The 17,029-nt window shown below is 44.1% G+C and overlaps 1 protein-coding gene across 1 annotated transcript in view; it reads left to right on the top strand.

Moving 5' to 3' along the window:
* LOC126282180 (UDP-glucosyltransferase 2-like) overlaps positions 1-17,029 on the top strand; it is a 164,207-nt gene that overhangs the window by 67,707 nt on the left and 79,471 nt on the right. The window contains exons 2-3 of the mRNA XM_049981709.1: positions 600-809; positions 9,744-9,922. Of these exons, the coding sequence (XP_049837666.1) occupies positions 627-809; positions 9,744-9,922 (362 nt within the window). The 5' untranslated portion in view covers positions 600-626. The remainder of the gene's footprint in view (positions 1-599; positions 810-9,743; positions 9,923-17,029) is intronic.

The following is a 17,029-nucleotide window of genomic DNA, read 5'->3' as shown; positions in this document are numbered from 1 at the left end:
AACCTCTCCCCACGGCTTGGACGACCTCTTCACGTCCTTCTCGGTGGGAGGAGGTCGTTTTGGCCCGGTTACAAATTGGACACTGACTGTTCAGCCAACGCCATCTGCTGACGGCTGCGCCGGCGCCGTTCTGCCCATGTGGGCAATACCTGACGGTACGCCACATTTTAACGTCCTCTCCGAATTTTAATACACTGTGCACTGATCTTGGCATGCCCTGTACTCTGGATGAAGTTTTAGCGGATGACGCAGGAGCAGCTCCTCGCGTTCTTCGTTTTATCCGCTTGACAAACCTAAGGACATTTGATCATGCTGTTTTCTTTTAATCCCTTGTCTGTTAATGTGCTTTTATAGTGTTGTCCTTTTTAGTTGCTGTTTTAACCTGGTGCCTCGCAGTGCATTCAAAACTTAGTCTGGGCGCTAATGACCACCGTGGTTGTGCGCCCCAAAACCACAGAAAAAAAACACCCCGCACCAAAATTCATCATCATCACTGGAGGCAAGACTACTGTGCACAATATACGTTGCTAGCAATTAAACGTTTAAGTGCTAAGCATTTGGAAACGTCACGAGCTGTCCACATAACATTCCTGTTTCAGTCTTCGCCTGCGCCTGCCAGACGAGAGATGGGGCTACTGCCCGTGGCTCTTTTGTGCCTGCTCGCACTGGTGGGCGGGTCCTCAGCGTCCAGGATCCTGTTCATCGTGCCGTCGCCCTCCGTCAGCCACACGTACCCCATCAACAAAGTGGTGGAGGCGCTGCTCGCCCGGGGGCACCACGTCACGCACCTCACTGCCGATCCAGTCCAGGCGAGCGGTTTGACTTTTCCACCTTCTGTTGTTTTGTATTCTCTTTATGTTTATTTTAGACATTTTTAGGAGGGTAAGCGAACATGATTAGTATTGCGCGGTGTGAGGCCATAATAATCCCTTATTTAAATGATGAACCAAATAACGAGTTTTAGTGTATTTCCCGAAAGAAGAGTTACTGCGGTGTTTCTCCAGTTTTCATCGTAAAACAGTTTCCATAGATCACTATCCGGATCCGTACCTTCACTATATGTGCAGTTCTCATAGCTTTACTCGGACGTTACTCTGCCACATAGTGTTGGTCATTTCGCCCCAATCGTGAAGTAAATAGCAATTTTCAGTTCATTGATTGCCTTGGTAGGCTTCTACCCCTACCTTTTTACACTACTGGCCATTAAAATTGCTACACCAAGAGGATGACGTGCTACAGACGCGAAATTTAACCGACAGGAAGAAGATGCTGTGATATGTAAATGATTAGCTTTTCATTGCATTCACACAAGGTTGGCGCCGGTGGGAACACCTACAATGTGCTGACATGACGAAAGTTGCCAACCGATTTCTCATACACAAACATCAGTTGACAGGCGTTGCCTGTTGAAACGTTGTTATGATGCCTCGTGTAAGGAGGAGAAATGCGTACCATCACGTTTCTGACTTTGATTAATGTCGAATTGTAGCCTATCGCGATTGCGGTTTATCGTATCGCGACACTGCTGCTCGCATTGGTCGAGATCCAATGACTGTTAGCAGAATATGGAATCGGTAGGTTCAGGGATGTAATACGGAACACCGTGTTGGATCCCAACGGCCTCGCATCACTAGCAGTCGAGATGACAGGCATCTTATCCCTCATGGCTGTAACGGATCGTGCAGCCACGTCTCGATCCCTGAGTCAATAGATGGTGACGCTTGATAGACAACAACCATATGCACGAAAAGTTCGACGACGTTTGCAGCAGCATGGACTATCAGCTCGGACAGCATGGCTGCGGTTACCCTTGACGCTGCATCGCAGACAGGAGCGCCTGCGGTGGTGTACTCAACGACGAACCTGGGTCCACGAATGGCAAAACGTCATTTTCTCGGATGAATCCAGGTTCTGTTTACAGCATCATGATGGTCGATTCCGTGTTTGGCGACATCGCGGTGAATGCGCATTGGAAGCGTGTATTCCTCATCACCATACTGGCGTATCACCCGGCGTGATGGTATGGGGTGCCATTGGTTACACGTCTCGGTCACCTCTTGTTCGCATTAACGGCACTTTGAATAGTGGACGTAACATTTCAGATGTGTTACGACCTGTGCTATACCCTTCTTTCGATCCCTGTGAAACCCTACATTTTAGTAGGATAATGCACGACCGCATGTTGCAGGTCCTGTATGGGCCTTTCTGGATACATAAAATGTTCGACTGCTACCCTGGCCAGCACATTCTCCAGATCTCTCACCAATTGGAAACGTCTGGTCAATGGTGGCCGAGCAACTGGCGCGTCACAATACGCCAGTCACTACTCTTGATGAACTGTGGTATCGTGTTGAAGCTGCATGGGCAGCTATACGTACACACGTCATCCAAGCTCTATTTCACTCAACGCCCAGGCGTATCAAGGCCGTTACTATAATCAGAGATGGTTATTCTGGTACTGATTTCTCAGGATCTATGCACCCAAATTGCGTGTAAATGTAATCACATTTCATTTCTAGTATAATATATTTGTCCAATGAATACCCGTTTATCATCTGCATTTCTTCTTGGTGTAGCAATTTTAATGGCGAGTAGTGTAGATTTCAGTGGATAAAAACCATAGCACATTTAACTAAAATGATCGGAAAGTACAGTGTGCAACAGAACTGAAGGACCTTTCTTGCGAAACGCTATAATTTCCACACACTGCGATGCAAGTTTGACTCTTAGCTCGAAGGCGCTTACATCCTTCCTGTGTAATGACGCAAGAGCGAGGCTCCATGAGACGCCACTCTCGTGAAAACAAGGCCGCAGTTTAGAGGTTCATGTGACTCGTCATGGGGGTTAATGATGTCACATTGGCACCTATTTCCACCACCATTCTGCCAACGCAGTCGTGGACGTGTCACACGAGGAGAAGGTCGTCAGAGCCCCTCCCACGAACATTTCACCTCTTCTTTGGTCGCCTCTGCGATGGAAGTTAGAACTGCGATGCACAGTGTTGAAATGTCACAGTTTTCTTGTGAGTGGCCGATTCCAGATCCACCGCCGCTCAGAATCCTGGCGATATGTGTCACGGATCTACGCTACTGGCCATTAAAATTGCTACACCAACAACACATGCAGACGGTAAACGGGTTTTCATTGGACAAATATATTATACTAGAACTGACATGTGATTACATTTTCTCGCAATTTCGGTGCATAGATCCTGAGAAATCAGTACCCAGAACAACCACCTCTGACCGTAATAACGGCCTCGATACACCTGGGCATTGAGTCAAACAGAAGAGCTTGGATGGTGTGCCCGTGCAGCTTCAACACGATACGACAGGTCATCAAGAGTAGTGACTGGCATACTGTGACGAGCCAGTTGCTTGGCCACTATTGACCAGATGTTTTCAATCGGTGAGAGATCTGGAGAATGTGCTGGCCAGGGCAGCAGTCGAACATTTTCTGTATCCAGAAAGGCCCGCACAGGACCTGCAACATGCGGTCGTGCATTCTCCTGCTGAATGTAGGGTTTCGCAGGCGTCGAATTAAGGGTAGAGCCAAGGGTCGTAACACATCTGAAATGTAACGTCCACTGTTCAAAGTGCCGTCAATGCGAACAAGAGGTGACCGAGACGTGTAACCAATGGCACCCCACACCATCACGCCGGGTGATACGCCAGTATGGCGATGACGAATACACGCTTCCAATGTGCGTTCAACGCGATGTCGACAGACACGGGTGCGGCCATTATTATGCCGTAAACAGAACCTGGACTCATCCGAAGAAATGACATTTTGCCATTCGTGCACCCAGGTTCGTCGTTGAGTACACCATCGCAGGCGCTCCTGTCTGCGATGCAGCGTCAAGGGTAACCGCAGCCATGCTGTCCGAGCTGATAGTCCATGCTGCTGCAAACGTCGTCGAACGTTTCGTGCAGATGGTTGTTGTCTATCAAACGTCACCGTCTGTTGACTCAGGGATCGGGACTTGGTTGCACGATCCGTTACAGCCATTCGGATAAGATGCCTGTCATCTCGACTGCTAGTGATACGAGGTCGTTGGGATCCAGCACGGCGTTCTGTATTACCCTCCTAAACTCACCGATTCCATATTCTGCTAACAGTCATTGGATCTCGACCAACGCGAGCAGCAATGTCGCGATACGATAAACCGCAATCGCGATAGGCTACAATCTGACTTTTATCAATGTCGGAAACGTGATGGTACGCATTTCTCCTCCTTACACGAGGCATCATAACAACGTTTCACCAGGCAACGCTCGTGAATTGATGTTTGTGTATGAGAAATCGGTTGGAAACTTTAGTCATGTCAGCACGTTGTAGTTTTCGCCACCGGCGCCAACCTTGTGTGAATGCTCTGTAAAGTTAATCATTTGGATGTCACAGCATATTCTTCCTGTCGGTTAAATTTCGCGTCTGCAGCAGGTCATCTTCGTGAGCTAGCAATTTTAGTAGCCAGTAGTGTGACATCCATCGTAGAGGCGTCAAAAGAAGGGGTGAAAAGTGGGTAAAACGGGCTGTGACGACCTTCGCATCATGTGATACGTCCGCGGCCTCGTTGGGCAGAATTGTGGTGGAAATTGGAGCCAACGCGACTTCGTTAACCCACCTTAATGTGGGGTGAACTTCGAAGCAGTGGCCTTTTCTTCACACGTGTCGTCACCTCGCCGTCTGAAGCGTCCCAGGGCTAACGTTTGTGTATACTTTCGAGCCAAATGTCTAATTTAAACGTCGCAATAGGTGGGAGTTATGGGGTTTCCTAAAAGTGATCCTTTATGTCTGTTGCGCAGTGTATTTACTTTGGTGTGAAGAACCTGTGCACGGGTAAACAAAGGAACGATAGGACCTGTTACCGATTGTCTGCCAGTAACCCCATAACCTTGTTTCTATTTTCTTAATATAGTTTCTTTAATTTTCGTTGCAGTTTCGTAGATGGCAGAATGAAATTAAAACATCCAGTATCCAAAAAGAAGCAAAGAACATTGCTATAGTCGCTGTTGACTCCGGTAGATGTGGTTATGCATACGCCCTCGACCATCTTCTTCGTTTTAAATCTTCATATGTCTGTAGAGAAAGGAACTAGCAGGTGGTAGATAAGGACTCGCCGCGTCGCTGCCGTGGTGCAAGCTTATTCAATTTGTAAACTTTGAGCAATATTAGCAAAGGTCACATGTAGTTACGGAACATTAATATCTATCAATTGAAAGAAAAACAGCCCTCGGTCACGATTTTTAACAAATTAACCTGGTTTCAACACTGCTAGGAGTGTCTTCCTCAGAATTTAAATCATAGAATGGTCTGTATTCTATAACATGGCCACAGAATTATGTCTAAAAACGTATGATAGGCTGTAAGTACGGAATTATCGTAAAAGACTGGCAGTACTTATGTCATTTATAAAACAATAAATATGCCAAAAGTGCATTAGTCATAAAGATATTTAAAATAAATAAAAACTGTGATAGCGAGCCACTAAGGGCTGCTCGTTACTTGCGTGGTGCAGGCGCAGTGTTGAATCCAGGTTAATGAGTTAAAAATAGTGACCGAGGGCTGTTTTTCTTCCAGTTGTAACAATTCACGGTCTCTGAACGTGCATCCATGTACAAAATTAATGTCTATCATACTTCCTCCTGTATGAGGCTATGACACCAAAATTTGCTTTAGTAATGGCGATTAAACATTTCAATTGAAAATGCGACCTTTTATCTGCTTGGAGAATATATTGTGTCAAGTAGCAAAAATTAAATTTATTTACGCCACTGTACTACTGGAAGTTGCATCCATATGATCACATGTAGAGAGACTCGAGGACTAGGGGAAAAAAGTTGAGAAATTGTCGACACACGAGGAGCATTTAACGGAGCAGCACTCTATGAATCACAACACAAGAAATAAATCCTTGTGAAATACCACTGGCCTGACTGAAGAAATTGTATCAACTGTGCGTGCCCATCTCTCCAACAAAGATGAGGCTTTTTTCGTGTCTGTTTGAAATTAAATGGGTAGACGTTTCGCGGACTGCGTTGCGGTGGTAATCGGGAACCTGCGTTGTTGCGGCCGACAACTACGCCCATCAGGTAACGCATGAAAACGTATAGTCTTGTATAACGAACTCCAGTTGGGCATATTTATCTAGATTGGAATGGTTGCTAATGAAAGCATTGTAAGAGGGTGAACATGTCCTTGTTAGTAGCATCTATCAAAATACACAACGAAAGTGGAAGACCAAAAGGACAAGAGCAATAAGTAACCAAGTGCTGTGTTAAACTATGAGTTAAACAGAGACAAACCCACATTATTATTGAGGGTGTTGTGCGATATTTTGATCTCTATAGCTTCGTTTATACCGCCGTCCCCACAGCCGTCGGTCCGTTTGATAATGCAAGTCTCATCGAAAGCAGTTCGGTGTCCGTTTTCCAGTGCATTCTCCGGTACAGCCCAAGGCGAAAACATCTTTCGTATTCTACGCGGCGCTGTTAGGTAGCGTGGGCGTCTCCAGACACGTGCTCGGCCTGGAATATCATTAAGTGGAGTAGAACTGTCTTCCGTGATGGGTCACACATGGACCTGAGCCCTCACGACCAGCGAAGACGTGTCTGGAGGCGCCCAGCAGAGCCGTGGTACAGCAACACGACTGTCGCCCACCATACTGCCAAATAGCCAGGAGTGATGGTCTGGGCTGCCATTTTCTTGTTTTTGGTAGCGGAACCGCTTTTTGTGTCACACGCAGCATCCTTACAACACAGCGGTACGTCAACTACATTCTACACCCCGTTTAATTGCCCTTCAGGGCATGCCATTCTGGGCTTACATTTCAGCAAGATAGTGCCCCTCTACATACGGCGAGAGTTTCTACTGTTTGTCTTCGTGCTTGCACGATCTCTCCCCAACTGTGACTGTTTGGACCGTTGGAGACCTGCAACCATCTCGGGATTTTGATGACCTGATGCGACAATAGGAGAGAATTTGACACGGTATCCCCCAAGAGGGCATCCCACAACTCGGTCAATCAATGCGAAGCCGAATAACTGTTTGCAAAAGGGACTGACTTGCTCATTTTGAGAAGCCTTTTCTCTTGAATAAAACATTCAATTTTCTCAAATTGTGGTAATCTGGAATGAGATTTTCACTCTGCAGCTGAGTGTGCGCTGATATGAAACTTACTGCCAGATTAAAACTGTGTGCCGGACCGAGATTCCAATTCGGGACCTTTGCCATTCGCGGGAAGTCCTCTACCAACTTTTCTTTTCGTTATGGTTCGTTGTATTTCGTCGCAGCGGACGTCACATGACATCCGTTGAAGCTCGTTGTTGATCGTTTCTCAGTTTTTTTTTTTTTTTATTACAGAGGCCAGTCAGCTCTCTGACCGAACACGTTGAGTTACCGTGCCGGCTACTGAGCTATCCAAGCACTACTCACGTCTCCTCCTCACAGCTTTACTTCTGCCAGTATCTCGTCTCCTACCTTCCAAACTTTACAGAAGCTCTCCTGCGAACCTTGCAGAACTAGCACTCCTCAAAGAAAGAGCACTTTCCCGCGAAAGGCAAAGGTCCCGAGTTCGAGTCTCGGTCCGGCACACTGTTATAATCTGCCAGCAAGTTTCTTGTAATAATCTGTCTGTACATGTACATAACATTTACCCATTTTCATCGCATTCGGATAATTCCTCCGTGGTGCATCGCTGTATTTTACCCGACTGTTTTCTGAGGCGTCAGGGAATCGCCGGTATAATAATGTGCGTGTTAGTGTGTGCTTTGTGGAGGGGGGGGGGAGTGAGCGGGGAAGGGAGGGAGGATGTGGAGGGGGGGGGTAAAATTGTAGAGGGACGTCAAGGTTTCACTGCATTAAGCAGGTAGAAATGCATTCACAGAGATTAGGAGGCTTGAAGAGGACAGACTAACGTGGAGCCCTGTATAAAACTAGCCTTCGAATTAAAGAACACAACAGCACTATGTATTACGAACGCTGCTAAACCGAATGACTGGGATGGAGGCAGACACTTTTCGCTTTGTTGTCCTAAACTACAGTAATACTCTATTCACAAATAGTTCGTACACGAGTTAAATGAGGGGCTACGACTTATTGGCTCCGTTTTGCCATATCTTAATCCGTTTGATCATACTTTTAATGACCACTCGACCGCCACCCTCCACTCAACTGGCTTTTACAGCAGCTACTCATTACGTCTTCTGACCGTCTACCGATTGTGCATTTTGTTTGACCACCCCCCTTTTGTGGCAGTCATATACTGTCTTCTCCCATCCGTAACTACGAAGGTAATCCCAAAAGTAAGGTCTCCTATTTTTTTTAAAAGTACAGAACTCTGTTTATGTAGCAGTTGGTCACACTGTTATGAAGAGTGCTTCATGTCTTATGTGTAAACATGCGCACGCCGCGCTGAGGTGCTCAGTCTTGGCTTGGCAGCCGTCGAGAATGGAGCTCCAGTTGGATATTACAGCCACCAAGTGCGAATTGCGCGCAGTTACTCGGTTTTTGAATGAAAAGCGCACTGCGCCGATTGAAATCCATCGCCAATTGACGGAAGTGTATGGTGAGTCGTGCATGGATGTCAAAAATGTTCGTAAATAGTGCAGAGAATTTGCAACTGGTCGGACCGAAATTCACGACGAACAAAGGAGCGGGAGACCGTCAATTTCTGAGGAGACAGTGTTGAAGGATGAGAAAAGCATGCGTAAAGATCAGCGGATGATATCTGCACGTTGGTTCCTGAGGTTTCCCGAAGCACCGCTCACAGAATTTTGACGGAAACATTGAACTACCGGAAGGTGTGCGCAAGATGGGTGCCACGCATGCTGACTGAGGACCACATGCGGCAACGAGTTGACGCTTCCCGTGCGTTTCTTCACCGCCTTGCAGCCGAACAGGACAACTTTCTGGACTCAGTTGTCACGGGTCAGGAAACCTGATCATACCACTTTGCACCTGAGACCAAGCAACAATCACGCCAGTGGCGGCATCCTTCTTCGCCAAAGCCGCGGAAATTCACACAAACACAGTCTGCCGGTAAAGTCATGACAACCGTTTTTGGGATAGGAAAGGGGTATTGTTGGTCGACTTTATGCCCACTGGGACCACAATTAACGCTGACAGGTACTGTGAGGCTCTGAAAAAACTCAAACGTCAATTCAGTACCGGAGAAGAGGAATGTTGAGCAAGGGCGTACACATTCTCCATGACAACGCTCGCCCACACATCGCTCGGCAAACAGTTGCTCTTCTGCAAAGTTTCAGTGGAACATAATCATCCACCCACCCTATAGTCCTGACTTGGCGCCCAATCACTATCACCTGTTCCCTGGCTTAAAAGAACATTTGGCTGGAAAGCGATTCAGCTCCGACGACGACGTGAAGGAAGAGGTTCATAACTTTCTGTACAGCATGGCGGCGAGCTGGTATGACATGGGCAAACAAAAACTGCCACAGCGTCTACAAAAATGCATCGATGGTGATTATGTCGAAAAGTAGCTAAATGGTCAAGCTGTAAACTGATGTAAACCATTGTAGAAATAAACAAGTCTGTGTAGTTAAAAAAAATAGGAGACCTTACTTTTGGGATTACCCTCGTATTAATTTACGAAACTAAATTCCTTATTTCCTCACTTACTTCTTTTTGCTTTGTAAGATATTTAAAATTACGTAACCGACGCTACGAGTTGAGTTATTTGTGCAAGTTCACACAAATAACAGTTACTGTATCACTTTGTGCAGGTAAGCAATGAAAACTACACGCTGTTGGACGTCTCTTCTGCTTACTCCCTCATGAGAGGGGTGAACGCGTCGCTGGTCGCTGACTCCTCGCCTATAGTGAGGGCGCAGATGTACCACGGAATCGGCGTCGAGTTCTGTCACTATGAATTGAATTTGCCTCAGGTGAAGGAATGGGTAAGGTGAGTTCACGCCTATGTAATGCTACAACCGTCTCTCGAGCTTTAACATTTCGAGAAACTATCATCAGCAACATCTCACGGTACTGACAGTGAAGCAACGTACGTTGTGATGTAGTCAGTAACGACAGCTGTGCCTGATGACGAATGTAACCCCACTCCCAGCCGCTAGATGCAGCTTGTATGGACTAAATACTTTATCGTTTCTGAATCTCTGCATCTTATATTGAAAGTAAGTTGGAAATAATAACCTCCTAACTAAAATCGTGTCTTGCACACGGACCGAATTGTGTGCAGATGTCACAATATATTCGTTTTGGAGCCAGTTGCAGATTTGTTCTCTTAGGGCCCCTCTGCTTTCCACTCGCTGTTCAGAACATCTCGTAGGAGGATAACAAAAAAGTGGTTCAAATGGCTCTGAGCACTATGGGACTTAACATCTATGGTCATCAGTCCCCTAGAACTTAGAACTACTTAAACCTAACTAACCGAAGGACATCACACAGAACCCAGTCATCACCAGGCAGAGAAAATCCCTGACCCCGCCGGGAACCGAACCCGGGAACCCGGGCACGGGAAGCGAGAACGCTACCGCACGTCCACGAGCTGCGGACAGGAGGATAACAGAGCAAGTACCATAATCCGATTTCTCAGAAACTTCGCCCAATGGGAGAGGAATCAAAATAAACCAACATGTGTCTCGGCTTATCCGTAATGCTCGGCCATTTCACAGAAAACAACGATCAGTGTTATACGTAATTGTTATACCTTATAGAGCGCGAAAGTGTCAGCTGAAACTGTGCCGCAGTGATTGGCGTTACGGTCTGTCACTTCTGCACGCCATGTTCGAAACCTGGTCATTTATTTTATTTCATTTCATTTATCTCTCCATGTCCTTAGAACGCTATTACATGAATGTTTGTTATCAAGTTACAGGATACAAGGATGTTACGTTAATTGTAATATTACGGCTAGGTTTCACAGTGTCATACATTTATTAAAAGCCGTGTTCGGTCACCCTTATTTAGGTTTTCATGATTTACCTAAACCCCTTTAGGAAAATGCTGGGAGGCTCCTTTGAAACGACACGGCCGACTTCCTTCCCCATCCATAATCCGATGGGACCGATGACATCGCTGTTTGATGCCGACCCACCAAATCAACCAACCAACTATTTATTACATATGTGTATCTATGATAGTTTCAAGGGTTGCAAAGGTTTTCAATTCTCGTATTCTTGTATTTCATTCTTATATCAGATCCTATTATTAATTCTTAAATTTTATTCTTGTGTTTATTCTTCAGGAAGATTCCCTTGGATTATAACTATCGTGGAAACATTCGGAACATAGAAGTTCCAGACATCGCTCGAAGGCAGGTTATCCATAGTCACATTTCTTCGCATGGATTGCACTCTGGATAAAAACTTCGCCAAAAACCACACGTAATGGACAACTTTACCGAGAACTAGTGCTTGCAACTGATCGTGAATCAAGGCTCACTAGAAGAATTTCACTGAAAACAATTTCAAATAATTTTCTCAGCCGGCCTCGGTGGTCTAGCGGTTCTAGGCGCTCAGTCCGGAACTAGTTAGTTAGGTTTAAGTAGTTCTAAGTTCTAGGGGACTGATGACCACAGATGTTAAGTCAGTGGTCAGTCATTTTTTTGAAGCCATGTTTTATTATGGTCCGTTAGTTTTGCTACAGCACCGTGTTCAAACAAATTTATTTCTGTACTCTCGATTACAGTCGCACGTTTCACTTGCGGGTACAATAATCGAGTAGTGGCTAATATTTGCATCCGCTCACGGCATGTTTAATAATGTGAATTTTTCATATCGGTTGGTTAGTCGTAATCATTTACTTTGTCCGTCACCCGGATATTCTCATTAATAAACAATAATATTTCACACGAATTGTCAGTTTCTACGACACGATCGGTTAATGCGGTTGCCTCCACCAAACCGGAGTTTAGCGATATTCTCTCCAGTTGCAATCAGATGCATCAATTCGCAATTTATCATGCAAATGGAAGACTTTAATATTGATTAGTTACATGTCATACTAAACTAAACTTGAAAATAGTTGCAAAATTTGCTAAGCATTCATATCTCTTATTGCTTCTGAAGTATCAATTTAGTCTTGCTCCATCTCTGCTCCATAGTTCGTTACTAGAAATTGTGAGATTGTCCTCACTATCTGCACATCGAGTGGACTAATGTGTGCAAACTTAGCTTACCACATAGTGCGCAAATGGGCAAACATCTGAACTGTCTTCTCAAGCCCAGGATGTCAGACATTCTATACAAATATGGCCCTGTAAGGCAGTTAATATCAGGTTCAGATCGTAACAAAATTCATTAGAAATGCTGCTGTCACGTAACTGTTGTGGTCTTCAGTCCTGAGACTGGTTTGATGCAGCTCTCCATGCTACCCTATCATGTGCAAGTTTCTTCATCTCCCAGTACCTACTGCAAGCTACATCCTTCTGAATCTGCTTAGTGTATTCATCTCTTGGTCTCCCTCTACGATTTTTACCCTCCACGCTGCCCTCCAATGCTAAATTTGGGATCCCTTGATGCCTCAGAACATGTCCTACTAACCTGTCCCTTCTTCTAGACAAGTTGTGCCACAAACTCCTCTTCTCCCCAGTTCTATTCAATACCTCCTAATTAGTTATGTGGTCTACCCATCAAATCTTCAGCATTATTCTGTAGCACCACATTTCGAGAGCTTCTATTCTCTTCCTGTCCAAACTGTTTATCGTCCACGTTTCACTTCCATACATGGCTACACTCCATACAAATACTTTCAGAAACGACTTTCTGAGACTTAAATCTATACTCGATGTTAACAAATTTCTCTTCTTCAGAAACGCTTTCCTTGCCATTGCTAGTCTACATTTTATATCTTCTCTACTACGTCCATCATCAGTTATTTTGCTCCCCAAACAGCAAAACTCCTTTACTACTTTAAGTGTCTCACTTCCTAATCTAATTCCCTCAGCATCACCCGACTTAATTCGACTACATTCCATTATCCTCGTTTTGCCTTTGTTGATGCTCATCTTATATCCTCTTTTGAAGACAATGTCCATTCCGTTCAACTGCTCTTCCAAGTCCTTTGCTGTGTCTGACAGAATTACAGTTTCATTTCTTCTCCATGAATTTTAATACCTACTCCGAATTTTTCTTTTGTTTCCTTTACTGCTTGCTCAATATACAGATTGAATAACATCGGGGAGAGGCTACAACCCTGTCTCAGTCCCTTCCCAACCACTGCTTCCCTTTCATGTCCCTTGACTCTTATACCTGCCATCTGCTTTCTGTACAAATTGTAAATAGCCTTTCACTCCCTGTATTTTACCCCTCCCACCTTTAGATTTTGGAAGAGAGTATTCCAGTTAACATTGTCAAAAGCTTTCTCTGAGTCTATTAATGCTAGAAATGTAGGTTTACCTTTTCTTAATCTTTTTTCTAAGATAAGTCGTAAGGTCACTGTTGCAATATTTCTACGGAATCCAAACTGATCTTCCCCGAGGTCGGCTTCTACCAGTTTTTCCATTCGTCTGTAAAGAATTCGTGTTAGTATTTTGCAGCTCTGACTTATTAAACTGATAGTTCCGTAGTTTCACATCTATCAACACCTGCTTTCTTTGAGATTGGAATTATTATATTCTTATTGATGTCTGAGGGTATTTCGCCTGTCTCATACATCTTGCTCACCAGATGGTAAGGTTTTGTCAGGACTGGCTCTCCCAAGGCCGTCAGTAGTTCTAATAGAATGTTGTCTGCTCCCGGGGCCTTGTTTCGACTCAGGTCTTTCAGTGCTCTGTCAAACTCTTCACGCAGTATCGTATCTCTCGTTTCATCTTCATCTACATTCTCTTCCATTTCTATAATATTGTCCTCAAGTCTTGTCCTCGTGGTCGTGCGGTAGCGTTCTCGCTTCCCACGCCCGGTTTCGATTCCCGGCGGGGTCAGGGATTTTCTCTGCCTCGTGATGGCTGGGTGTTGTGTGATGTCCTTAGGTTAGTGAGGTTTAAGTAGTTCTAAGTTCTAGGGGACTAATGACCATAGATGTTAAGTCCCATAGTGCTCAGAGCCATTTTTTTTAAGTACATCGCCCTTGAATAACCCTCTACATACTCCTTCCATCTTTCTGCTTTCCCTTCTTTGGTTAGAACTGGGTTTCCATCTGAGCTCTTGATATTCATGCAAGTGGTTCTCTTCTCTCCAAAGGTCTCTTTAATTTTCCTGTTGGCAGTATCTATCTTACCCCTAGTGAGATAAGCCTCTACATCCTTACACTTGTCCTCTAGCCATATCTGCTTAGCCATTCTGCACTTCCTGTCGATCTCATTTTTGAGACGTTTGTATTCCTTTTTGCCTGCTTCATTTACTGCGTTTTTATATTTTCTACTTTCATCAATTAAATTCAATATTTCTTCTGTTACCGTTACTGTTCACGTAACTAGAATGCATGAAATAATAAAAGTGAAAGTTTTGGATCTATTCTATAAAAAAAATTGCTGTTCCCTTTCTTTTTTCTACATATAATTTATCAACTGTGCTTTCAGTGGTCAAGTGATACATAACAATCATGTTCAATTACTTTAAACGATCAATAATAAAATATTTAACAAATGTTGATGGCGTTAGGACAGCAACCAGCCACAAATTTACTTTCAGTTCCTTTATTTATTCAAAGGAAACCGTTATCGGTTTCTAATCTTTGTGATTCATCCTCAGACGGTTTAGAATCTTTCTTTATGACATTTGGTGTGTTTGTCCTAAAATATAAATAAAACATAATTATAAACACGCCACACACAGATGGTTGCGTTACAGATTTTCGTTGCATGTGACTTACGTGAAACGTCGGTTTCGAGTGTTTTTCATAACATTCGTCCAACCGATGTAAATGCATTCCCACTGCATCCTCGTTGTTGCACACATAAATAGTTCTCACTGTACACTTTAGATTGTCGCTGCGATCATGTGGTGCGTGATTGAAATGATCTAAATCACCACTGCACTTGTTTACTTTAATGTCATCGCGTGTTTCTGACAATGGCCCAAGTGATATATCATGGTGGGGTAGTACCTCTCGGTGTTTGTCTTTATACCTATCGTTCTTTACTGTAATGAGTCTTTTATTCACTACATGTCAAGACATTTCTTTACCATCTGTTATTCGTTTTCCTCACTCTAAAACAGTTCTTTCCTCCTCCTTTACTTACCTTGATACTGCATTTGTTACTCGTTCTGTTGACTATATTTTCGTGTTATAAATTGTCATATTTTAATTTTGTGTTTCCTGTTCGATATTTACACTACTGTCGAGTGCGTTGTTTGTAATAGTTACTTGTATGCGAAAACAGAGAAAGACTAGCTTGCGCTTTAAAGATAGGCTAGTGGTAAACTAGTTGATCATACATAAAATGAAAATTAAGAGCCGGCCGGGGTGGCCGAGCGGTTCTAGGCCCTTCAGTCTGGATCCGCGCGACCGCTACGGTCACCGGTTCGAATCCTGCCTCGGGCATGGATGTGTGTGTTGTCCTCAGGTTAGTTAGGTTTAAGTAGTTCTAAATTCTAGGGGACTGATGACCTCAGGTGTTAAGTCCCATAGTGCTCAGAGCCATTTGAACCATTTTGAAAAGTAAGAAATATGAACCGGAGCTACGGTTCCTTGTAGTCCTCATCCACATATCTTGTATGATTACAAGATCCTTGAAATTTAATTACCGACCACTATAATATCTTTTCAAGTCGAGAATGTTGTAGATCCCCTTACTCTGATTTGTTTTTATTGTTGAGTCGGATCTAATTTCAATTATAATGAATAAACTGTTTGCAGCAGTGCAGGAAAAATAAACGGTAGTTCCAAAAATATAGATGTCGATACCATTGTGCAAGGGCTGGACCAATTAGACTCTTTGGCAGGAAGTAATAAACAAATTTGGAAGTATGGCGTAGGAATAGATCGAAAGGTAACAGGCAGAACGATGTACCGAGAAAGGAAGAATTACCGCTCCTTAAATATAATATGGTACGAGTGCAGGTAGCCCCGAGGCAAGAAGGAAGACAGATTACAATTTGTCGTACAAAATGGCGAAATTTCTGTTACAGTCCTTCGGCAAGAGGAAGGAGTGGATTTAATGAAGGAAGAGGAAATTATGGGGAATCTAGAAAACACCACGGTCATGAGCCCTTGAATAACGAACAAGAGGCCTCACCTCAGGGAAACTTACAGGACGGTCGGATAGGGTCCGGTCGCGAACGATAATGAATAAGGGACAACTACAGATAAATTTCTTGTATCTGCTACAAAGAATAAGACGACGGTGGCTTAAGAAAGTAGAATTGGCTATACTAAAACAAGAGGAAGTAAATTTAAAGTCAATAGTATGGCCAAAAAAATACTAAAACAAGAGGAGGTAAATTTAAAGTCATTAGTATGGCCAAAAAAACAGGTCAGTTCAGAAGAGGAGATAGAAACGGCAAGTAATTTGATGTAAATTACAAATCAGAATAACGTGAGCGATATACCAGGTCGTGAACGCAACTACGTGTGCATAGAACATTGTGGTGCAGCTTGCGGACTCCACACAACATGCTCGCTTTGGTAAAACACGGGTACATCCGCGACACAGCGAGTCATTAAGTATTATGCTGTCTCCAGCACAAGTATCGGTCATGTTCCTTCGGAACCTTTATAGACTTTCGTCACCACTTCCTTGCTGATTTACAGCTAACGTGTGCCCACACACAGTCTCCGTTCGATTTCTTGCGGTATTTTCTGCTCTACCTGCTCTATTTCGTCAACTCTCATTTCAGATTTTCCTATATAGCTCTCCTGTTCCATTACATATGTGTGGTGTCTGTTCTTTCGGATATGACTGAAAGGACAGACACCATTCTTGATCCCGCAGCCATACATATACAGAGTGCTCGGAAATTATCGTTACAGACTTCTAGGACTTGCAGAGGGGGATGACTACATAATATTTTAAATGGGAATCCATGTCCGGAAAAGTACCGTTTCCTTTCTACGACTGTTTCACTTCAGACGTTTAATTTATCCACTTCTGCTTCAGGGATGTAATTAG

This window comes from Schistocerca gregaria, chromosome 7, assembly GCF_023897955.1.
Source record: "Schistocerca gregaria isolate iqSchGreg1 chromosome 7, iqSchGreg1.2, whole genome shotgun sequence".
Classification (NCBI taxonomy): Eukaryota; Metazoa; Arthropoda; class Insecta; order Orthoptera; family Acrididae; genus Schistocerca; species Schistocerca gregaria.
This window is presented reverse-complemented; position numbering and strand designations above follow the sequence as displayed.